The following is a 24,446-nucleotide window of genomic DNA, read 5'->3' as shown; positions in this document are numbered from 1 at the left end:
GCCCGTGGTACCCGATCCCAGCCCCCTGAGGCAGCGGCTGAATTCAGTGGCAGAGAGGCTCTGGAGTCCCCTGGCTGATGATCCCAGCGTCCCCAGCCCAGACAGCGCCCAGCAGCCAAGGCCCCCCACCAGCCCAACGTGAGCCCCGAAACAGGGATGTTCCCCCTCAGTCCTTGCCCTCTCACACCGGGGAGCATCATCCCGGAGCTGGCAGAGCAAGGCTCTTTCAGGGCTTGTTTGGACTGACTGGAATAGCAGCAGCAACATCCCATCGTCTTTTTCAGGGAGGATGATGGACAACCCATGGGAACTGCTGGCTTCTGGAAAATCCCCTTAGTCGCTCCTAAAAGAGGCTGTAAAATCCCGGGGCACCTTTCCAGTCCATTTTTCAGATGGGAAGACAGGACAAGGGCTGCGGGGCTGCGGAGGAGCAGAAGCTTTGCGGGATCCGACAGCGGCCGCGGCTCTCCTGACCCCGCTCTGGCGGGGTGAAACACGGACAGGTGGAGAAGGGCTGGGAGCCGCGGGATGTCCGGTCAGAACTCCCAGTCCAGGGCGGGGAACGCCCTGGTGCTTCTCCTGCCCGTGGCAAACAGTGGCCACCCACAGCCCTGCCTGTGTGGGACCGCGTCCCCGAGGGTCGGGTCCAGATCCAGGACAGGGAAACCGGGGTGGGGAAGACGCAGCTGCCCTCAGGGAGCGTCACGGGGGCGTTCCCTAAGCAGGTCTCACATCCTCAGGAGGATCAGTAGATTCTGTTTATTCCGCACCAAGGAGCTCCAGAGCAATTAAATCAATCGAGTGCTCTTCAAACCCGAGCGGGGAGAGCTGCCCTTTGGGGGCTCAGCGCCCTGGGCAGGGGAGCAACATCCCCCCAGCTCCTCCCCGGGCTCTGCAGAGCTTGGGGGGCACAGAGCAGCCGGGCAGAGGGGTCCCCCAGCCGGGACAGGCTCCTGCTGTGCTGCCCAGGGCTGCAGCACGGTCCTGGTCCGGCTCACCCCGGCTCCGCCCGAGCTGTTCAAAGTGCCCCGGTCCCGAGAGTCCCGAATCCCAGGCGCCGGGACGGCAGCGATGGGGGTGCCGGGGTGGGAGCCGGGGGCTGGCAGGGAGCGGGGCTGGGGCCGTGGGAGTTCTGGGGAGGTGCCAAAGGATGCCAGGAGATCCTGGGGGAGCTGGGGCCATGCCACGGGGCGCCGAGGTGATGTCGGGGGGATGCCAGGGATGCTGGAGCGATGCTGAGGCCGTGTCACGGGACCCGAGGGGATGCCAGGTGACGCCGGGCGTGCCAGAGGGATGCCGGGGGGACGCCAGGTGATGCCGAGGCCATGTCCAGGGACGCCGAGGGATGCCGGGGGGATGCCGGGGCCACGCCCAGGGATGCCGGGGGGAAGTCAGGGGATGCCGGGGGGGATGTCCGGCTCCAGGCTCCCTCCATGACCCCCTCCCGGCTCGGAGAGCCCGCCGGGGCGGGCGGCCCCGGACTACATTTCCCATGGCCGCCGCGGCCGGGGGCGGTGCGGGGCGGCGCGGGGGGCGCGGAGCGCAGGCGGAGGCGCGGAGAGGCGCAGGGGCGGCGGGGCCCGCTCGGCCCGGCTCGGCTCGGCTCGGCCCGGCCCGGCTCGGCGCCGGGCGGGGATGCGGGAGGGGCGGCCCGCGGCCCCCGGCCCCGCTGCCCGCCCGCACCGCCCGCACCGCCCGCGCCGCCGCCACCATGAAGAAGCAATTCAACCGCATGCGCCAGCTCGCCAACCAGACCGTGGGCAGGTAGGGACGGGATGGGATGCGATGCGATGGGATGCGATGGGATGCGATGGGAGGAGGGTGGGGACCCACCCTGCCCAACCCAGCTCTGCCCACAGCCCCCATCCCGCACCCTGCTTGCTCCCGCCCGCCCCGCTGCACCCCCACCTGCCCGTTCCCAGCTCCCTGCCCGTCCCCTGCCTGCCCCATCGCCCCAATCCCATGTGTCCTGCCTGCCCCACTGCCCTGGTTCTGCCCCTTCCCTGCCTGCCCCACTGCCCCGACTCCCTGCCTGCACTCTGGCAGCCTCGCTGCCCTCATCCCACAACCTGCCTGCATCCTGCCTGCTCCCTGTCCACTCCCTGCCTGCCCCTCCGCCCTTGCTCCTGCCTGCCCCACTGCTCCTGCTCCGTGCCTGCTTCCTTGCCTGAGCCCTGCTTGCCCCACTGGCCCTAATCCCACTCCCTGCCTGCTCCCTGCCTGCTCCCTGCCTGCTCCCTGCCTACCCCAGGCTCTCAGGGAGATGCTCTTCCTGCTCCCTGTGTGCACCTTGCCCTGCTCCCTGCCGCACTCTGACACCCTCTGTCCTCACCGTGCTCTACTCCCTACCCCTCTCCCTGCCCCTCTCTCTGCCCCACTCCCTCCTCCCTGCCCGCTCCCCTGCCTGTTAACCCCTGTCTGTCCGTTGCCCCACTCCCTGCCCCCTTTACCCACTACTCCCTGCCTGCCCCTGCCCTCCCCTTGCCTGTCCCCCTGCCCATCCCCTCTGTCCCAGGGCTGCAGGGACACTCCCCTGGCCCCCCAGCCCCGATGCTGTGGGGTGCCCCACTGCCCTGCCCCCCCGGCACCCCTGGCTGGCCCTGGCTGGCCATGGAGCCAGGGGCACTCTGGGGCTCTGGAGCAAGAGCCGTGCCCACGGGAATGCCCACGGGAATGCCCACGGGAATGCCGTGTGCACCGGTGCACGGCCAGGCCTGGGTTTGATGGTGGCTGTTGTGTAATTACTGGAGATTTTGCATCGGGGGGGGCGGGAAGAGGATTTATTTATTTTCCCTTCCCATCGCGGCACTGGGGCACTGGCACAGCTGGAGCGGCGGCTCCGCATCCCCTCGGCATCCCCAGGGCTTCTGCTGGCACCCCCCGTGTGCCCCCCGTGTCCCCCATGGCACCGGGGGCACGTCCGGCTGGCCCGGGCTCCCTGGCCGGGCTGGAGCTGCCGCCCCACGGCCCGCAGCGGGCACGGGCTGGGGTGGCAGCGGCTGCGGTGTGGGGCTGTGGGAATGCCGGGCAGGGACGGGAGAGTGGGGGGAACGTGGCTTGGGAGCTCCAGGAGTCTGGTGTGGGAATCCCTCACAGGAGTGGTGTGGGAACGCTGTGCGGGAGCACAGCGTGGGAATGCGGTGTGGGAGCGTGGTCTGAGTGTGGTGCCAGAGCGTGGTGTGGGATCATGGCACAGGAACGTGGCACAGGGAATGTGCGGGAGCACGGTGCTGGAGCGTGCTGTGGGGTCGTGGCACAGGGACTGTGGTGCCAGGAGCGTGCTGTGGGATCGTGCTGTGGGATTGTGGCACAGGGAATGTGGCACGCAGATCGTGCTGTGGGAATGCGGTGCGGGAGCGCTGGGAGCCCGGCAGTGCCTCCTGTGGGGGAGCGGCAAGGAGAGGCTGTTTTGGGGACATTTTCCCGTCGCATCTGCACCAGGCCAGGTTCTCTCTCCAGACCCTCCGAGGGGGCTGGACACATCCCCACCCTCTGGGAATGGGAGCTGCACGGGGGGGTGTCCCCAGGTCCCCCAGCTCGGCGTGGGAGACGTGAGCAGGGCACTGCTCCCATCCCTGGCTCCAAAATGGTGCCTCTGACAGGGCCAGGAGCATCCTTCTCCCACATCCCGCCGGAGCACCCTGTTGTGCCCTCCCGCAGCCCCGGGAATGGGGTCGGGGGCTCGGATAAACCCCTAATAATCCTCTTAGGGGATGTGCTGGGCAGCTGGGAGGCTCCGGAGGTACCCAGGGACAGCGGGGGGATGTGGCCCCTCTTTCCTGGGATGGGGCACCTGGAGCATCCTCAGGGCTTGGCTGGAGCTTGGGGAGCATCCCTGTCCTCATGCCAGCTCCACTGGTCCCCACCTCATCCATGGGCTGATGTTTATCCCTCTTCCCACTGGAGTCCTGAGCGGTCCTCTCCAGACAGCCAGGAATCAGGAATAATAGATGGGATTAAGGAATAATAGATGAAAATAGGGAATAATAGATGAAAACAGGGAATCGTAGATGGAAATAAGGAATAATAGATGAAAATAGGGAAAAATAAAAGGAAGTAGGAAATAATATGTGGAAATGTGGAATAATGCATGGAAATGAGGGAAGATTAATGGAACTGAGGAATAATTAATGGAAATAAGGAATAAGAGTACAACCCTGGTGTTTTGTCTCCCTGGAAGAGGCTCTCTGGGGGACAAGCCCCACAGCCTTTGGGCTGAGGAGGGGACAAGCCCCACAGCTCTGAGGGCTGTCCCCTCCTCCTTGTCACCAAACCCCAGTGGGGTCCCCTTGCAGTGCCAGCGCCCCCAAGTCTGGGAATGGGGACCACCGGGATGGATCCTGTCCTGGGCTGAGCGCTGTGCTCACGTGGGGGTTGTCTCTCGGGGGCATTGCTGCATTCCAGGAAAATGGGGACAGCAGGGACAGCAGGGACAGCAGGGACAGCAGGGACAGCAGGGACATCTGCCCAGCCACCCTACAGGGTGTGCAGAGAGGTGTCCCAGCCCCTGGTGGCTTTTCCTGCTTTAGGTGGTGTGGTTTCCATTAAAAAAAGGAAGGAGAGAGGGGACTGAAGAGAAACCCGTCTCCGTGGGTCGGCAGGAGCCAGAGGGAGCAGCCACGAGGGACCGAGGGTGAGGAGGAGACTCAGGGCTTGGGTCAGGATTAGGGCCAGGGTCAAGGTCAGTGTTAGGGCCAGGGCTAAGGTCAGGGTCAGGGTTGTAGTTAGGGTTAAAGTGAGGCTTAGGGTCAGGATTAGGGTTAGGGTCAAGGTTAAGGCCAGGATCAGTGCAGGATAAGGATCAGAACTGGGGAATTACTGGGTCAGGGTAGGATCAAGATCAGGGTTAGGGTCAGGTCATGTGAGGAAGTGACTGTGTCCTTTCCAAATCCGGTCTGGAGCTCCGTGTCCCGGGTGCCCCCACGTTCCTTCCTGGCTCCACTTGGATGCTGGGAGCCAGCCCAGAGCTCCTGTTCCCACCGGGGAGAGCAGCAGCTCCCACAGGAGCTCAGGTGCCCAGTCTGGGAGTGAGAGGGACCAGTCAAAACCTCAGCTGGGCCCTGAGCATGGGGTTTATTTTGTTTTATTTTAGTTTAATTTAGTTTTGTATTTAATTTTTTATTTTGAATTTATTTATTTTATTTACTTTGGCTTTTGGGGGTTTTTTGGTCATTTCACTTGACAGAAGGAACTGGGGATGCTCAGCCCAGCCCAGTCCGCACCTGGTACTCAACCCTGGGAAGAATTCCTGTGCCAGTCCGTGAGGAATATTAATCTCCGTGGTATGGAAAAGGGGAAGGGAAACCAATGAGTGGCTGTAGAACATTCTGAGGAGCTTTCCTGCAAAGCGCTTTTATCTTTGTTTGTGTTTGTCCGTCCCATCGGGAGGTCCCGCCCTGGCTCCAGGCAGTGGGACAATGCCACCAGGGTGTCACCTCAGCCGCTCCAGCGGCTCGAACAGCCCTGGGAGTTGCCCAGAATCGGCTCCATAGGGATTTTTTCCCATGGGGATTACACCGGGCACTTGCAGCCGCTGGCAGAGTGACACGGCTGGGTTCCCAAAGGGCACAGAGGGAATGGAGGACACGGGGAATGGTGGCGGAAGCTCGGAGGGGTTGGATTTTTTCCCCCTCGACCTTTCTGAGCATCCCACGCTGTGTCCCCCATCCCGGGGGCAGTGGTGGCACTTGGGGCTGGATGTCACCACGGTGGCTCTCAGGGAGATGCTTTTCCAAGCACCAGGACATCCACACAAAGCCTTTAAACACCGGGGTTATTCCTGGTGCAGCAGGAGCATCCGGCGAGAAATAAGGACATTTTCTTCTGCTTGCACTGAATAGGGACAGAGGGAAATAAAAGCATCACCCGGGATTTTTCCAACGGGATTTGCAGGCGGGAACAACATCCCGTAAATAGCTGGGTTCCCCATCTGCACTTCGGGGTGCCAGGGACTCGCTGTCAGCAGAACCCCCTGGGATTTCGGCTCTGGATCGGCAGATCCCGGCAGCCCCAGGGATATTTTTATCCTCCTCGCAAGGAGGCAGCGCTGACAACCTGGAACATTCATGGAGCAGGCTGAGGGTTTTGTCTCTGCTCCAGCAGCCTCAGGGCTCTGCAGGGGCTTCTCCACGATTTCTAAATCGGGATGGAAGCGTGGTCGGGATGCGACCCCGGGGAGGGAAGCGCCAGGAGCAAAGGGCCCCGAGCATCCCGAGCCAAAGGGACGCCAGCACCGAGCTCGCCGCCGGGAAGGGGGCAGGAGATGAGGACAAGAGGCTTCTCTGCCTTTCAGCCTCTGTCCCCCATTTTGCTTTGCTTCATTCGCTTTTCCCAGCTGTGGGCAGGATGGAGGGAAGCTGCTCCGGCCCTCCCTGCCTGTTCCTCCCTCTGTTCCAGCCTGGCTCGGCTGCCGAGGGCTGAGCGCCGGCCCTGGGCCCGCGGGGTGGGCGCAGCTCCCCTCACCGCAGGTGCGGGACCGGGGCTGTCGCACCGTGCCACCGCGGGCAGGACGCGCCGGAGGAGGCGCCGGCGGGGCCGTGTCCCCGCGTCGCGCTGGATGTCGCAGTCGGAGCCGTTTCCCGGGGGAGCTGAGCAGCGATTTGAGGATATCAATATTTGATGTTTTGCTTCTTGCCTGCTAAAAAGGCGCCGGGAAAAATCCGCGGCTCCGCTGGAGCTCGGCGGGTGCCGGGTTGGAGCCGTCGGGATCTGTGTCCCCGGGGAGGCGGTGGCCAGGAGAGCTCAGGTGGCGGCAGGTGGGGACAGCGCGGTCGTGGATCAGAATCTGGCCTGGATCACGGAGCCCGGCGCTTCCAGGGGTGTGGATGGCACTCAGGGGCTTCCTCCTCCCTCTGGCAAACGCAGAGGGTGCCCGGTGCTTTACCCAGGACTGGGGATGAACCTCACTCCCCAGCCTCCCTTCTGGGCTCTGGGGGCTCGAGCACCTGGGATTTTCCCGCAGGTACCGGAGGCAGATGCGGCAGGGCGGGGATGGAGCCGGGCACTGTCCCTGTGTCCATGTGGGATGTGGGATGTGGGACAGACCCTCCCCTGGGAATCAGCGCTGCCGGCACGGGACGGCCTTGGCTGGGTGTTTGTGCCTCCCTCTCCAGCAGTGCAGCTATTTTTAGGCTGGAGCAAGGAGAAATTAGGGAATCAGCATTGGTCATTAAATAGCGATTAAATATTTATGGACAGGCTGCAGCGAGGGCTGGCTGGGGCTGGGGTCAAAGGGGAGTTTGGGCAGGAGATGCAGGTGAGGGGCTTTTTGCAGCACCATGGACATGCTCTGCCTCTGGAGATGCATCCCTGCTCCTGCCGTCCCCACACCAGTATGGTGCTTTTCCCGTTCAGAGATAAATTACCATGAAATCCTTGCCATGCTTGGAGTTTTGCTGGCTCGGGGTCAGATGCAAGGCCGGCAGCTCCCTGTCATGGGTGGCCAGAGCACCAGAGGGGGACGGTGGCAGGGGACAGTGATGGATGGTCCAGCCAGGCACAGGTGGCTGGCACGAGGAGATGCTCCAGGGAAGCACCGGCTCTGCTGCACCTCCCCAGGTCAAGGCTGTGGACACTCATGTATTTATTTGGGAATCAACATAATTTGCTTGATTGGTGTTGATTTCTGCTGGCAGCAATTAACTCGTGCACAGCAAATGCCCGAGCATGCTGTGACTGCATCCCCACTTGTTGGCTTTGGCTCTCCATGGTCATTGTCCCTTTCCCCAGCTGCCTGCAGGGATGGAGTCCGGCTGCTGCCTGAGCAGGGCCCGGGTTTGTGCTGGGAAAAACAGCTCGGGGTGGAAATCTGGAGGGGAGGGGGAGGAGCAGGATTTTATTTACCAGAAGGAAACAGGAAAGAAAGCGTTGGGAGCTGGGAGTGCTGGCTGCCGCTCCAAGGGACGCTCCCACGGGATGCGTGTAACTCATGGAATGAAGTTTTGGGGGATTGGAGACCAGCCAGGGAAATTGGGTACCCCTCTCTTGGGAGGCACAGGAACCATCACCCGTCCTTACGTGGGATTGGTTGGAGCACACCATGGGAGGGAGAGGGGAGCCCAAAGCAGGGAGGTTTGGGGAGGGGGTGATGGAGATGTTCAGGGCTGAGCCCACTGGAAATGCTTTGCCAAAATCCCTGGCGAGATGCTGCCATCCTGCTGCTCCAGAAAAGGCAGTGGGATAATCTTTCATCCCCACTGGATGCCCCGGGGAAATTCCTGGGTACCGGGGAGGCGCCGCTAGGGTCTCTTTGAGCACCTCAAAGCATCTCTTTGAACACCTTTGAGTGCCAACAAGGGCTCAGCACCCAAAAAATCCCAGGATGTGCAGGGCTGGCACAGGGGAATGCTCTCTGGTGAAAGCATTGGGTTTTAAATGCTGAGGATGTGCTTAAACACAGATCAGGGCCACATTTCTGTTATTCTCTTTGAAACGTTGTTTTCTGCTCCTCAAACACTCCTCAGAGCATAGCACGGCTTGGGATGTGGCTGCTGGGAGAGACACCTGCCCACGGGACCTGGGATGTGCAAATCCCACCCACCACCCGGCTGGGAGAGCAGAAAACACAGGAAAAAAAATCCCTTTTGCTGTTCAAGTGAGGAAGTGACTCCTGGGGAGTGAGCAGCAGGGATGTGCCAGCGGTGCCTCACTCCCTGCCACCTCCCACTCCTTAGGGATGCTAAAAATATCCCGAGCTGAGGACGGACGTTGTGGCTGTGCCCGTGGATATTTGCTGCTTTTTTCCCTGTTTGTGCTAATTCTGTGTCACTTCCAATCCTGTGTAAATGAGAGTGAAGGTGATTCCCAGAGCAGGAGGAGGAGCTGCTCAGCCCTTGCTCCCAGGTGGGCAGTGCTCCTTAGAGATGTTCTAATCTGTTCATTTCAATAACTTATCTTAAAAATTAAAATAAACAGGATTTGTTTAATTTATTTTTTTTAAATTTATTTTTAAATCACCTTAAATCAGGTGCTGGGACATCTTTCATGCCCAAAGCAGATTTAATGCAGTTCATTTGGGGATGCCCTGGCACAGTTTTCCCACAGGGACATGGCTGACCCATCCCTGGAAGTGTCCAAGGCCAGGTTGGACGGGATTTGGAGCAGCCTGGGGTAGTGGAAGGTGTCCCTGCCATGGCAGGGGGCTGGAATGATGAGCTCTAAGGTCCCTTCCAGCCCAAACCTTTCCACGATTCTGTGATTTGCACTTTCTGCAAGGCTTTGGATGGGATGTGTTTGTGGGTGAGCCGCTCCCGTGCCACGCTCACTGTCTGAACCTTGCTCTGTGTTTGCTCCTTATTTCCACTATTCCAACACTTCCCTCCCTCTCTCCAAGCTGAGAATCCAGCTTGGATGGCAGGAAGGGACCAGACTCAGGAAATAAAGGTGTTTTTTTCAGGATGACAGCACCAATCTCTCGCTGTCCCTTGACGAACCTTTAGGGACTGATTGGCTGAATCACAGCTCTGCCCCAGCTCACATTGACAGAGCTCGTTTTTCCAAGTGAAAGGATGCACTGAAGTCGTTGAAAACCCTGGGAAAAGGAATAAATGATCCGGATGTGATGGTTTAAATGAGCCTGAGCAGCTGTGGTGCAGGGCCCTGAGCTCGATGCTGTGGGTCCACGGGCCGAGGACAGCGGGTTTGTGTCTCCTCCTGCATCCCGGTGCTCCTCCCTCAGGAAGGCAGCGGCTGCCACGGGCTCTGGAGCGCTAAATCCGTCTCCAGTGAGCAGCAGGAAGGGCTCTGGCGAGGCCCCGGGCAGCAGCTGCCACCTCACATCCCGTGGCTGCCTCCGTGTGAGGAGGCCCAGCCATGCGGACGCGCTGTCCTTGGGATCCGGAGGGAGCCCAGCGAGCCGCGCTCCTGTGCAGACACAGCGCCCCTCTCCGCAGCACTGCCCGCTTCCTTCTGGGAATTTCGCATCCCTATTTTCCTGGGGATCATGGAAAAATAAGGGGGAGATCAGATGCAGGCCCTGGATTGGTGTGGAACCTGGCAGTGAGCCATGGAAATGCTCCATCCTTTCCTTCTTTAGGAGACGAGGCAAAGGCTGGTGGGAGCAGAGATCCTTAAATCCCCCCTGCATCCTGATGGAAAAGCACATCCTGGGGTCCGTGGTGTGCACAGGGCGCTGCTGCACGGCCCAGACCCTTCCCCGATGGGTTCTCTCCTCTTCTGTCTTGCAGAGCCGAGAAGACCGAGGTGTTGAGCGAAGATCTGCTGCAGGTGAGGTTCCCTCGGAGCCACCCCAGGGTGTCCCGTGGGGGCTGCAGCCATCAGCAGCTCCCTCTTGGTGCTGCAGCGTCCCAGGGCAGTGGAGGGGCTGGAGGGAGGAGGAGGAGGGACTGGGAGCATGGAAAGCGACACTGCCTCCCTCCCACGAGCCTCCCAGCCCTTTCCCAGCCCGGGCTCCAGGTCAGCAGGAATCGGATCCAGGGATGGCAGCCTGATCCAGCTGGCCGGACTGCAGCTCCATGTCCAGCCCCGGGCAAGGGACGTGTGACAGCAGGGGACAGTGCCCAGGGCTGCTGGGTTGGGGGATTTCAGCAGAACAGCCCGAGCCAAAAGCCACACGTGGGGCTTGGAGCATCCAGGGATCACACGGCTGTGATGCTCAGCTGGCGTCCCTCAGGGACATCTCATCCTGGTGCTCTTTGCCTCTAGAGCAGGGAATCCTGGTGATGGGATCCCGGGGTGGTGGGTGATGGGATCCCGGGGTGGTGGGTGATGGGATACTCCGGTGATGGGCTCCATTGCTCCCACAGGTGGAGAAGCGGCTGGAGCTGGTGAAGCAGGTGTCCCACAGCACCCACAAGAAGCTGACAGCCTGTCTGCAGGGCCAGCAGGGCCTGGACGCCGACAAGCGCTCGGTGAGGGCGGCGGGGCCAGGGGGTCCGGGATCCAGGGGATTCGGGGATCCAGGGGGATCCAGGGGTCCGGGTGGGAACGCAGCCCCTCTCTTTGCAGAAGAAGCTGCCGCTGACGACGCTGGCGCAGTGTCTGATGGAGGGATCGGCCGTGCTGGGGGACGACTCCCTGCTGGGGTAAGGGCGGCTGGGGCTGCCCCGGGGGGACACTGCCAGGGGGGCCGGGGGCTGGGACAGTGCGAGGAGTGCTGCTGGCAATGTGCTGGCAATGTGCTGGGAATGTGCTGGGAATGCTGCTCCTCCTTGGCTCTGATGCCAGGTAACAGGGATTCACTGCTGTGTTGGAGGGGCTGGGGGGATCTCGGTGGTTTATTCTTCTCCTCCTTGTATGGGCTGGGATCCTGTGATTGTCCAATGTAAACTGCATTTATAGACTTTTATATTCATATATTCATATCGATGTTTTTATGTATTATATATCGATATATGAGCTATTACTGTTTATATACTTATATATGATTTATCATTATCTATATATATATTTGTACATGTTATATATTTATTTCTATATTATTTATTATTCATATATTTACAAATATTTTACAAATATTTAAATGTTTACATGTGATTTATTATTTTTATATATTATATATATGTTTTTATATATAAATATATATATTTATATGTATATAAATATATATATTTATATATATTATTTTTATATATTATATATTTTTTTATTTATATAGATATTTGAAGTCCACACAGTTTTAGACTGGCCTAATAATAATATATAACATCATACTAATACATAATATAATAGTAATATATAACATAATTATATAGCTAATAATATGTCATAATATAATAATCTAGTATTTTAATTATTATTATTATATCATTAGAAGTGCAATTCTTAAGGAATGAGCTTTCCTGGCATCCTGGGTGGCACCCTCCCTCCACCCTCTGCCAGGGAGGGGCTGCCCTGTGCCACTCCCGGAGCCCCGGGGCTGCTGGGTGTCCCCTGTCCCCGCAGTGGCTGCAGGACCGTGTCCCCAGCCCCAGCCGTGCCTGTCCCCGCAGGAAGATGCTGCGGCTCTGCGGGGAGGCCGAGGACAAACTGGCGCAGGAGCTCATCCACTTCGAGCTGCAGGTGGAGAGGGACGTCATCGAGCCCCTCTTCGTGCTGGCTGAGGTGAGCTGGGGGTGCCTGGGGGTCCCTGGGGTGTCACCGTGCCGGGGAAGGGAAGGGTCTCCCTGCTTCAGCCGCTTGTTTGGTTCCTGGCCCCTGGAGCCGTGTCCTGCTGGCTCCTTCCTCTGCTCCCACTGCTCCTCCTCCTTTCCCAAACACAGGGGGTTCACACTCCTATTTCTGATCCATTTTTCCAAGCCCCAAACACTTCCCGTTGTTGTTGGGGTTTTTCCCTCTCCTTTTCCCCTCTGCTGCTGAATTTGTTTTTCAATTTTTCCCGATGCTTTTCCCCTCCTTTTGCACCCAGCAAAACCTCCTGGGCTGGGCTCGGATTTTGTCCCCCCCGCACAAACGGGAGCTTTGGGTGCTGCTGGTCCAGGGCTCCCAGCTGTTCCCAAATCGCTCTGGTGCCTGTGCATGGGGCCTTTGCACTGCCATCTCCAGGACCCTTTTCCTGCCCTCATCCAGCTCCCCAGGAAGCTTTGACCCCCCAGGGCTGCTGCTCTCGGGTTCTGGAGCTGTCGAGGTGTGGCACATTCCGGGTGGGACGCGCAGGAGGGATCAGCTGGGCCGTCTCCCTGAGGATGTTAAATTAAGGAGCTGCGTCCTGACCCACCCAGCTTGCCCCAGCCCAAACCCCCAGGGTGTGACCCACCCCTGGACGCCTCTCCAGGGGTGTTCATCTCCTCCCACTCCATGTGTTGCTGCAGGTGGAAATCCCAAATATCCAAAAGCAGAGGAAGCACTTGGCGAAGCTCGTGCTGGACATGGACTCCTCCAGGACGAGGTAGGAAATGCCTTCAGGTGCTTTTTAAGGAATAAAAATTCCCAAGCCCTGGGTAGGTCCAGGGAGAGCAGCTCCTGGGCCCCTGGCACTGCAGTTCCCTTGGGACAAGAGGTCCTGGCTGTGTCTCTGTGGGCCATGAGTTCAGTTTTGCAATGAGCCATGATTACTGCTCCTGTCCACAGAATCCATGGACCCCTTTTCCTTGGCTGCCCTCTGCAGCAAAAGTGTATTTTTTTCTGGCAGAAAGGGTTATTTGTACTTTTTCCGTGTCCTGGTGAGTTCTGATGCAGAGCCAGGTGCTCCTGCCCCTGCAGAGGGGCACTGAGGGGAGCTGGGATGACTCGGGATTGTCCCATGCCACCGTTGAGTTGTCCAAGCCCCCACTCCAGCACATCCTGGGAGAAGTTTGAGAGATGTCCACAGTCCCCAGCATCATGTCCAGGCTCTCCCATCCCCTTCCTCTCTCCTCCCACCTGGATAAGGCTCCTTATCCTGCAGGAAAGAATTCCTTGGAGCGCAGTGTGTGCAGTGCTGCGGGGATGGGGACGGCTGGGGGTGGGAGTGGGTGCTGAATTCCAGCTGGACTGGGATCATCTCCTGCTGCTCAGCCCTGGGACCATGGTGGCCACCCAGGGCCGCTGGGATGTGGTCACTGCTCCGCACCGGTCCCTGTCCCCTGCAGGTGGCAGCAGTCGGTGAAGTCCTCGGGCCTGGCCAGCAACCTGCAGCCGTCGGGAGCCAAAGCCGACGCTCTCAGGGAGGAGATGGAGGAGGCAGCCAACAGAGTGGAGATCTGCAGGGTACCAGGGCCACTCCTGGCCGAGGGGGGACTGGGGGCTCCCAGACTCTGGGGAGAGCTGCATCCTCTCCTCTCACCCTGCTCTGCATCTTCCCTTTCCCCTGCCTGTGCTGAACCCTCCTCTGGCTGCTCCCCAAACGCAGTGCGGTGGCATCGGGTGATGCTCCCCAGCCAAATGGGACATCCCCAGCTCCTCTGTCCCCATTCTCCACATCCCACTGGAGCTGGAGAGCCTCCCATTCCCTGGGAACCCATCCTGGCAGAGCTCAGCACTGGGTACATCCAGCCCTGTTAAAGACAATTCTCCACCTTCTCTGTGCTGGGTTTATTTCCCATCATTTTCAAGCACTAAGAGGGACTTCGACCCCCTTTCCATGGGATAAGAGGGATTCCAACCTCCCTTCTTTGTGCACTTTGAGGGGACCTGGACCCTGATCAGGCTGCAGTGGGGGGGGCTCCCGAACCTCCCTGACACCCTAACCCTAACCCTGTGCCACCCTGGCTCCTGCTGGGACCAAGCTGGTCCCTCCTGGTGGCTCCGGAAGGGCCGTGGTGGTGGCACTGGGGCAGCAGGGGAGGGACGGTGACAGATGCTCTGCCCCTGCAGGACCAGCTCTCGGCTGACATGTACAATTTTGTGGCCAAAGAAGTCGACTATGCAAATTATTTTCAAACTGTAAGTGCCACCCACCCCCTGGCTGTGCCGGTCCTCGGTGGCGCGGTGACCTCGGTGCCGTGTCCCTGCAGCTGATCGAGGTGCAGGCCGAGTACCACCGCAAATCCCTGGCGCTCCTGCAGAACTTCCTGCCCCAGATCAAAGCCCAGCAGGGTGAGTGCCCACAGCTCTGTCCCACTCCCACCTGTGGCACCGAGGGCCTGTGACAGGCTCTGTGTGACCCCGCAGGGACAGCTGAGCACCCTCCTGCTGCTTGTCCTGCCTGCATCCTGCCTGTCCCGGCGCTGGGAGGGGATCCCATCCCCATCCCCGTTGGCTGGGGGGGCAGGATCCATCTGCACGGAGAGGGGGAAACCTGCCCCAGTGTGTTGAGGGTGGGCAGGCCCTGGCACAGGGTGCCCAGAGCAGCTGTGGCTGCCTCTGGATCCCTGGCAGTGTCCAAGGCCAGGCTGGACATTGGGGCTTGGAGCAGCCTGGCACAGTGGAAGGTGTCCCTGCCCATGGCAGGGGTGGCACTGGATGGGCTTTGAGGTCACTTCCAACCCAAACCATTCTGGGATTCTGTGGAAATCCCCATCGAGTGCAGCTGGAATCCCAGCACTGAGGGGGGGTTTGGGGGTCTCTCTGGGGGTGCAGCATCCAGAGGGTCTGGGCTGGGAGCCTGAGGTCAGGGTGAGCCCCAGGCAATGGCCCCAAAAGCAGCTCCTTCCCAGGTCAGGGCTCCTGGTGCTGCTGTCGCTGCAGTGGGGCAGGGAGGGACTTGTATTTCATTTTGTTCTCTATCCCACAAAATATTCCTGCCTTAAACTGTGATGGAAGAAGGGGAGAATATTGCAAAGGTTTGCCTGTTGTTACCCCTGTGGAAAATGCAATCCAGCTCCTTTGAAATCCTGGGATGACTGGAAAACATTTTGTTGGATTTCACCTTTCAAAAGCACTTCACGAGCTGCCAGAGGTGCAGGGCCCTGTTCTTCTAACAACACCCAAACAGAGTATTTTACTGCCAAAACTGTGATCCAAGGGCCTTTTGGGGAGGGGATGCTGGATCTGGCACCATCCTCCCTCTCCTCTGCCCCCTCTGCCCGTCACAGAGGCGTGGATGGAGAAGCCCTCCTTCGGGAAGCCCCTGGAGGAGCACCTGGCCGTCAGCGGGCGGGAGATCGCCTTCCCTGTGGAGGCCTGCGTGACCATGCTGCTGGAATGTGGGATGCAGGAGGAGGTGGGTACCGGGTCCCACCCTCGCTGGGCATGATGGAAGGGGCCATGGGGGTCCCCAGGGCCAGGGCAAGGAACTGGAGGGGTCCAGGGACATCCCCAGCCCCAAGTCCTGTCCGACACTCCCCGTGTCCTCTGCCCAGGGTCTCTTCCGCGTGGCTCCCTCGGCCTCCAAGCTGAAGAAGCTCAAGGCTGCCCTGGACTGCTGCGTGGTGGACGTGCAGGAGTACTCAGCTGATCCCCACGCCATCGCAGGTGGGGCTCCTCGGGGCGGGGCACCCCCCAAGGGCACCCTGAGTGGGATAAGTGGCACCAAGTCCAGCTGGAGGCCAGGAACCAGTGATGCAGTCCAGGGGTTGATGCTGGGTCTGATTCTGTTCAATGCCATCATTCATTAATGGCCTGGCAGGTGGGGCAGGTGGCACAACCTGGGGACAGTGGCTGCCCCAAGAGGTGCTGCCATCCAGAGGGACTTGGACAGGCTGGAGATGAAGAAAATAGGGATACAACCATCATCCAGTCACACTAATGAGGGTGGCCCTAACGAGGGTGACACTGATTAGGTGATCTCTGCAGGAGCAGGGAGTGGTTGGGAAGACTCACGTTAACATCAGACTTCCCATCTTCTGTCACCTCTTCTGGGGGAATTGCCTCCCCAAGCACAGATCCGAGCCCATGGGGCTGCTCTGGAGCATTGGCTGGGGTTCCACAGCATCCCTGCTCCCCTCTGGGAATGGGGGCTCCGGCAGGCACAGGATTGAACCCTGGCTTCCCAACGGGAACCTGTTCCCAGCACAGGCAGCTGGGAATGTCCCAGGCAAAAACAAGTGATGGAGACCTGGGAAAACACCTGCAGGAGGGAACTGGGAAGGTGCCAAGAGGGACTGGGGGGTGGCAAGGTGGGTGCTGGGGGCTGGGGGTGCCACAGGCTGCTCCGAGTCAGGGAGACCAGCGGGTGCTCCGGGGTGCGGTGGGGGGGAGGTTGGGGGGGATGGGAGTCCAGTGCCCAGGAGCAAAACCGCTTTGGTGCCCGACAGCCAGTGCCACCCGCAGTGCCAATCCCTGTGTCCCCTGTGTGCCACAGGAGCCCTCAAGTCCTACCTGCGAGAGCTGCCCGAGCCCCTCATGACGTTCGAGCTGTACGAGGAGTGGATCCAGGCCTCCAAGTGAGTCTGGGACATCCCCCCGTTCCTCCTTGGCACGGGCGGGGACAGCCTGGGTCCCCGTGCATGGTTTGGGTTGTTTGTGGCACAGCTCACAGAGTTTGGGGTGTTTCCTCTGGGCTCTGAGAGCCAGGAGGTGGTGAGAAGTTCAACATCCAATGTCTGCCGAAGGGATTCCTTCTCCTTTTGACTGGGTTTTGGGGATTAATTTACTTATATAATGTTGGTGGCAGCCTGAGGGTCTTGCAGAGTCCCCGAGGGCAGGGCTGGTGGGGTCCACAGCCCCAGGACAGGGTGGGAATGGGGGATAACGCCCTCTCCCCCCTCCCTGCAGCATCCCAGAGCAGGAGAAACGGCTGCAGGCTCTCTGGAATGCCTGCGAGAAGCTGCCCAAAGCCAACTACAACAACATCAGGTGAGCCCGGGGCCAGCAGGACACGGGGAGGGGACACACAGGGTGTGACCCGTGCACTGACCCGTTTGGGATCGGCTGTCCAGGTACGTGATTAAATTCCTGGCCAAGCTGACCGAGTACCAGGATATGAACAAAATGACCCCGAGCAACGTGGCCATCGTGCTGGGGCCCAACCTGCTGTGGCCGCAGGCCGAGGGGTGAGCGCTGGGGGAGGCGGGGATCCTGCTGGGAATCCTGCTGGGAATCCTGCTGGGAATCCTGCTGGGAGCCCCGCTGGGAATCCTGCTGGGAATCCTGCTGGGAATCCTGCTGGGAGCCCTGCTGGGAGCCCTGCTGGGAATCCTGCTGGGAGCCCCGCTGGGAATCCTGCTGGGAGCCCTGCTGGGAATCCTGCTGGGAGCCCCGCTGGGAATCCTGCTGGGAATCCTGCTGGGAATCCTGCTGGGAGCCCTGCTGGGAATCCTGCTGGGAGCCCCGCTGGCCTGCAGGGGTTGCTGAGCTGCCGCCCCCGTGCAGGAACATGACGGAGATGATGACGACGCTGTCGCTGCAGATCGTGGGCATCATCGAGCCGCTCATCCAGCACGCGGACTGGTTCTTCCCGGGAGGTAGGGTGTGTCCCATGGTCGTAGGGACAGCTGGGCTCCCTGGCACCTCCTGGGAGGGGGCTCAGAGCTCCCAGGTTTGTTTTTGCCAGCTGCCTTGGCTCGCTGGAGCTCAGGCAGGGCTCTGGCCAGGCTCAGCACAGCACTGAGCCCAACCCCGCTGCTCCAGCCCCCCCTGAGCACCCCTGCAGTGCCAGCACCCCAATCCTTCCCCTCCCTGAGGACACTCCTCCCACCACCATCCTTCATCCCTCCCCCAGACATCGAGTTCAACGTGACGGGGAACTACGGCAGCCCCCTGCACGTGAACCACAACGCCAACTACAGCTCCATGCCCTCGCCGGACATGGACCACGGCGAGCGCCGGCAGCACGACCAGGCCCGGCGGCCCCTCAGCGTGGCCACCGACAACATGATGCTGGAGTTCTACAAGAAGGATGGGTAGGGTCACTGCCAGGGTTTGGGCACAGGGAAGGGGTGGCTTTGCCACCACCTTGGGGTGGGTGGCACTGAGCTGGTGGAGGTTGGGTGGTCCCAGGGTGCAGGGACCCCCTGCTTTCCATGCCAGGCTCTTGGGGGTGTTCAGGTGAACTCACACCTGCCCACTGCAGATGGGAGTGGGGTGGCCCATGGGGTGACACCAAGGCTGTGCCACGCCAGATACAGGTGTCCTGGTGTCCTCAAGGTCTGCAGGATTTGCTCCAGGGGAAGGCTTCCCATTCCCACCCCATGCACGTCCCCTGTCCATGACATGTCACAGGGACCTCAAATGGTCGAGTTGGCTCCAGAAAACACCCAGAATTCTCCCCATCCCAAAAATGCCCCCATTTCCAGAAGATATCCCAAGCTGTCCCACCACCGGCATAGCCCGGTCCCTCCTGAGCCCCCCCTGCCCCCACTCTCGAAGCCCCTCAGCCTCGCAGCTCCTTTCCCCAGCAGTGACCTCTCACCCTGTGCACTGTCCAGTTTAGGGGGTTTTCACACTAATAACCATTTGTTTCTGCCCATGCAGCCTTAGGAAAATCCAAAGGTACCGTATCCTCTGCAGTGGTGCTGGGAATCTGCAGGGAGGGTGCAGGGAGGGTGCTGGGAGGGTGCTGGTGCCTGCTGGTTCTTGGGGGAAGGGAGAGGTGGCCGATGGGTGACACAAACCCGTCCCACGCTGCCACCCCTGCCCTATTGCCCTGTAGTTTCACTCCCAGCAGTTTCCCGGTGGAAGAGGCGTTTTTAGGGACCCCAAAGGAGTGGTGAGGGGGTGCTGGAGGTGCCCTCCCACCGGGTGGGTGCTGACCCCCGTCTCTGTGTCCCCAGCATGGGCGTCAGGGTGATGGACACCTCGTGGGTGGCTCGCCGAGGCACCTCAGCGGGGCGCAAGGCGACCTCGGCCCCCCCGGCCGCGCAGCCCCCGGCCCCGCCCGCCGAGCTCCCCCCCACGCCCCACTCGCCCATTCCCGAGCAGTCGCCGGAGATTTCAGCAACGCCCTCCCCGCCTCCCACCAGCTTCGGCTTCCCCCCGGCAGCCGAGCGGACAAGGTAAGGCCACCGGCACCCCGTGTCCCCGAGCCGAGCATCGTCCCCGCGAGTGAGGCCAGCAGCGACACAACCTCTCGGTGCGGGAGAGGACGCTCAGCATCCTCGGGAGAGGAGCAGCATCTTTAGGGCAGAGGGAGGAGAGGATGCTCTGCATCCCTGCAGCCACTACCACAGCCCCATCCTGCCATTCCCATGAGAACCGTGCTGCCTTCAGGGATTTTCCTGAGGGCCCCTTGCCCGGGTGTTCCTGGGCTGTTAGCGGAATTTGGGCTGGAGGTGCCAGGAAGGTGCAGGGAAAACCCTCGGGGAGCCCAGCGGCCCCTGAGACCTTTGTCTGCCCAGGGTCTGACTCCGGCTTTAATTGCACAGCTCATGTGGGAGAAATCCCACTTTTCTGCCCCAAAAGGGAAGCAGAGCCGGGCCGGGTGCTCACACTAGGCAGGGGGCAGCCCCGGGAGGGTTCGGCACCACGGGGGCTCCCCCGCCGCTCCCCGCTCCCCGCCAGCGCTTCTGCTCTTTTACGAATTTCCCCTCCCTTTTGTGTGACTTCTGCCGGTTTTTACGGTGCTTCTGTACCTTTGCAGCAGGGCTGACCCGGCAGCCGCCCGGCGCAGCGGCGGCCCCAGCGCCCCCCGCCCCGGGGACCCCCCGAGCCCCCGCTCCCCGCCCTGGGCGCGGCCCCTGTGGCCCGCCCCGCTGCCCGCCCGCCCCCGCTCCCCGCGCTGGGCCCCGCTGGCCCCGTGGCACTGTCCCCGCCTGTCCCCCTGGCCCTGCCTCCCCGCCGCGGTTCCCCCCGCGCCCCCCCTGCCCCGGGGCGGCCGCCCGCCCGCCCTCGCCGCAGGACTCGGCCCCCCGAGGTAACCGCGGGACCGGGGCGGGCTGGGGGCGTCACCGCCGGCCGGGGGGACCCTGGGGCCCGGGGGAGGGTGGCCACGAGCGGCGGGGGCGGAGGAATCCCGGGGGGGGCGGCGGGAGGGGGCACCGGGTGCTGAGTGCTGGGTGCGGGAAGGAGCTCACGGCTCTCCCTCTTCTTCTTCTTCTGCTGTTTATTTCCAATTTTCTTTTTTATTGTTATGACTCATGTTTTACATTTTCCTTTTATTTTATTTTTGGCTTTATTTTTGTTTTATTTTTTAATTATATTTTTCATGATTTTTTGAGTTTTCTTTGTTAATTTTTCATTTGCCTTTATTAATTAATTCTCTTGCATTTTCTGGTTTTAATTTTATTTCTAATTCTTTGAATGTTTAATTTCTGCGTTCTGTTACTTTATTTCTATTTTTCATTTATTTTCATTTTATTTCATTTTTAATTTTACTTTTATTTATTATTCTTTTCCTTTTTATGCTTGATACTTTTACTTTCCCTTTCGGGTTTTCTTTTCTACTTTCCCTTTCCCTTTCCCTTTCCCTTTCCCTTTCCCTTTCCCTTTCCCTTTCCCTTTCCCTTTCCCTTTCCCTTTCCTTTCCTTTCCTTTCCTTTCCTTTCCTTTTTTCTTCTCTTTCTTACTCCTTTCCTTTTTCCTTTTCTATATTTTGCGTCTTTTTTCCTTTTTCTTCCATTTCTCTTTTCCCTTTTTTCCCCTTTCCCTGTTTCCTCTTTCCTTCCCTTGCCCGTTCTGTGCCCCGTGCCCGCCCCAGCACTTTCAAGCCCCCGGAGCTGTCCCCGGGGCCGCCCCCCGCGCCCGCCCCCGCGGCCGAGCAGAGCCCGCACTCGCTGCGCAAAGGTAGGAGCGGGTCGGGGCGGGCCGGGGCGGGGCCGCGGGGGGGTCCCCGCGGGGTGACCCGGCCCTGACCCGTCCCTGTCGCTGTGTCTGTCCCGCAGGGGCCAAGAAGCTGGCGCCCATCCCGCCCCGGGCGGCGGGGGAGGCGGGCGGCGGGCAGCCGTCCCCGGCCAGCTTGTCCCCGACCCCCCCCAGCACCCCGTCCCCGTACGGCCCCCTCGGAGCCCCCCCCGGAGCCCCCCCCGGAGCCTCCCCCGGGGCCGGGCCGCCCCCGCTGCTGCCGTCCCCCGCCGCCGCCGCCCCCCGGGCCCGGGCCGCCCCCAAAGCGCGGCCCCGCCCCGCGCTGCCCCCCCCGCCGCAGCCGCCCCCGGCCGCCCCCGCACCCCCCCAGCCCCCGGAGCCGCCCCGCCTGGACACCGCGGGCCCCGGGGACGGCGCGCTCACAGGTAACCCCGGCGGGGGGGGCTCTCGGGGGGGTGGCAGAGTCCCCCAGGACGGGGACAATGGCCCTGGGAACACAGGACCGAGCCCTCGAAGGTGGTGATGTCCCCAGGAAGGTGGCACCCTCCCCGGAAAGGTGGAAGTGTCCCTTGGAAGGCAAAACGGTGCCCCGGAAGGTGGCAGTGTTCCCCAGGAAGGTGACAAGTGCTTGGAAAGGCAGAACTGTCCCTAGGAAGTTGGTGATGTCCCCAGGAAGGTGACAATGCATTCTAGGAAATGGCAATGTCCCTGGGAAGGTGGAGATGTCCCTGGGAAGGTGGAGGTGTCCCCAGGAAGGTGACAATAGCAGAGGCAAGGTAGAACTGGCCCCAGCGAGGTGGTGCTGGCCCAGGAGGGTGCCAACATCCCCGAGGGTGGCCAGGTACTCAGGAAGGTGGTGATGGCCCCGGAAAAGAGGAACTGTCCCCAGGACGGTGGTGATGAGCCCAGGGAGGTGCCAATGCAATCGGGAAGTTGGCTGTGTCCCTTGGGCAGTGGCAGTGTCACCAGGAATGCGATGTCCCGGGAAAGCCCTGGGAGCTGTGCTGCTGCCCCTGCCGCTCTGCCCTCCCTGGCCCTGGGCTGTGTTGGTGCCGTGTCTCCCCGGGGTCCCTGTGCTGCTGGAGGGGGATGGCCAGGGGGATGCTTTGGAAGTGCCAGGTGACACTGGGGACCCCAGAGGACACAGAGGCTGGGGGAGTGTCCCAGTGTCCCTCCCATGGGGTCCGGCAGGGCACAGGGATCTGTTCCCTGTGTGCCCGTCCTGCCTGTGAGGGCGTGAGCGGCAGAAAGTCCCGGGCACGCTGTGGGGCTGGTCAGTGTCCCCAGGGGCTGCCACCTGCCTTTGGGTGGCATTGGCATATGGCTGTGGCTCTGCCAAGGCATTGCTGTGGGCCTGGCATGGCACCCTGGCATGGACGCAGCCCTGACATCACACCCTGGCATTGCTCCTGGCCTTAGCTGCAGCTTCACTGTCCCACTCTGGGACAACAAAGTCGCTGAGCCACATCCTGAGCAATGTCCCTGGGAATGTCCCTGGGCAGTGTCCCTGGGCCAGGCAGCTGTGGCAGAGGTGCTTTTTCTACCTGAGGGGGTTGCTCTGCTCTCAGCAAGGGACACGGTGACACTGCCTGCCTGTGCCTGTGCTCACCCTGTCACTTCACAGGTGCAGCCTCACCCTGCGGGTCCCCTGGGAGAGGGGACAGAGGTGTCACCCACGCTCAGGGGGACAGAGCTTCGTGGGACACGGGCAGTGTGTGGGGACAGCTGGTGTCACCGCCCTGGCTCGGGTGGGGTCCACAGAGCAGAGGGCGGCGGTGACAGCCCTGGTGGTGGCACTAACACGGTGCCAGCCCCTGTGGGTGCCCCATCACTGTGCCCTCCCGCAGGTCTGCTCCGTTTTGAGGTCCCCTCCCTCCACGTGTCCCCGGACGCCGCCCTGTGCCGGGACCCGCCGGAGGCAGCGCAGAGACTCTCGGGGCCGAGCCTGAGCCCGCGGCAGGAGGAGGAGGAGGAATCGGAGAGCACAGCCCTATGACAGTGTCCCTGTCCCCAAGCTCATCCGTGCGGCACCCAGGGGCCAGCACCGGCCACCGGCACCGAGGGCCACGGGCCAGTTTCGGGTGGCAAAGCGTCCGGTTTGGGGGCGGCCGCTGTTCTTTAGTTCATTTTTGTTCGCCTTATCCAGACTTTGCCTTTGAACCGGGTGCCTGCACCCCCTGCCCCGCAGCACCCACGACCCTGGGGTGATGCCTCCACGTCCTCCATGCCCCGAGGCGGGTGCCACTGGGTGCTGGCCAGGTGACAAGGAGCTCGCCGGCGCTTTGCAGTGGGATTTCCTTTCTTCGGCTTCTTCCCCCTCCGCTTGTTTGGGAGCAGGATGGGACCTGACCAGCAATAACCTGGGGACGCAGGATGTGCCCCCCGGCTCTCGGGGTGCTAGCGGAGGAGGTGCACGTCCCTCGGCACCCGCTGTCCCTGGGGGTTGGTGGCTTTGGTCGTGCATGCACAGACAAATTAACCTTTTATCCTTTCCAGAGAGAGAAGATCTATATATATATATATCAGCAGAGATATATATATATTCTATATTTGTATAGAGAGAGAGAAACTATAGAGAGATTTGTTTTATCTGGAGCCATTCCCGCCCGGCCGGTGCGAGAGGGAGGATGGAAATGGCAGCGCTTCGCCCCCACCCCGCTCGTGCCGTGCCCCCCGCCCCAGGTGGGCACCGGGGGGCACCAGCACCCCAAAGCAATCAATAAATCCAATAAATCCGTGTGCCACTCTCTGAGAACTGCCCGGCGGCACCGGCCTTTGCTTCCTGCCCCAGCCTTGGGGGGAGGACGTGGGAGTGCAGAGGGTTTGGGTGATAAAATGGTGGTTTGGGGTTCTATAGGGGCTGTCATAGATCTGGTGCCATGGGATGGGGCAGTGTCAGGCATGGGAGTCACATTGGGGCTCCCACCCTCTCCAGCTGCAGCTGTGGCATGCAGAGCAGCGGAGGGGTCCTGTCCTTGTCACTGCCAGCACGCCTGGGCACCCCAGGGAAGCTGCCACAGCCAGGGCTGCCGAGTGCCTGGGTGACAACAAGTGACAAACCCACGTGTCCCCTGCTGCAAAGCAGGGCCACAGCCATGGCAGCAGCAGTGGCACCGCAGGGGCCTTGGCCTGGAGCAGCCTCCAGCAAGGGATGGTCTCCTCTACCTTCCTGCTCATGTACTTCCACCTAATCCTGTTTCCATCTCCACCTTTGCCCATCCCTTCCATCCCCTCCATCCCACCTCATCCACCCCAACCTCCTCCATTTCCACCCCAATCCCACCTCCTCCACATCCATCTCTGTCTCCACGCTGATCCCACCTCCATGTCTACCAGCCCTCCTTTCCTCCTCCACCCTTGTGTCCATCTCCTCCATCTCCTCCCTGATCCCACCATCTTCACCTCCATCCCTCGCTGTGGCTGCACCAAGTTTCCCCAGACATCCTGCTCAT

General features: G+C 60.8%; 1 protein-coding gene across 2 annotated transcripts; it reads left to right on the top strand.

Annotated features, from left to right (window-relative positions):
* The first annotated feature begins 1,658 nt into the window (after positions 1 to 1,658).
* Positions 1,659 to 23,749, top strand: ARHGAP44 (Rho GTPase activating protein 44). 2 transcript variants are annotated; one of them, XM_032128991.1, is made up of 21 exons: positions 1,659 to 1,764; positions 10,185 to 10,224; positions 10,764 to 10,868; positions 10,966 to 11,042; positions 11,949 to 12,060; positions 12,768 to 12,844; positions 13,527 to 13,644; positions 14,251 to 14,319; positions 14,391 to 14,472; positions 15,411 to 15,538; positions 15,678 to 15,789; positions 16,619 to 16,700; positions 17,032 to 17,112; positions 17,196 to 17,309; positions 17,629 to 17,720; positions 17,978 to 18,158; positions 18,730 to 18,747; positions 19,029 to 19,250; positions 20,891 to 20,976; positions 21,075 to 21,419; positions 22,842 to 23,749. In XM_032128991.1, the coding sequence occupies exons 1-21, from the start codon at positions 1,712 to 1,714 to the stop codon at positions 22,988 to 22,990; spliced, it is 2,343 nt and encodes a 780-aa protein (XP_031984882.1). In that variant the 5' UTR covers positions 1,659 to 1,711; the 3' UTR covers positions 22,991 to 23,749. The 2 variants fall into 2 exon arrangements, with proteins under 2 accessions (XP_031984882.1, XP_031984883.1); XM_032128992.1 differs by lacking the exon at positions 18,730 to 18,747.
* The last annotated feature ends 697 nt before the right edge of the window (positions 23,750 to 24,446 follow it).

The sequence above is a fragment of the Corvus moneduloides genome, chromosome 19 (assembly GCF_009650955.1).
Source record: "Corvus moneduloides isolate bCorMon1 chromosome 19, bCorMon1.pri, whole genome shotgun sequence".
In the NCBI taxonomy this organism is placed as follows: Eukaryota; Metazoa; Chordata; class Aves; order Passeriformes; family Corvidae; genus Corvus; species Corvus moneduloides.
This window is presented reverse-complemented; position numbering and strand designations above follow the sequence as displayed.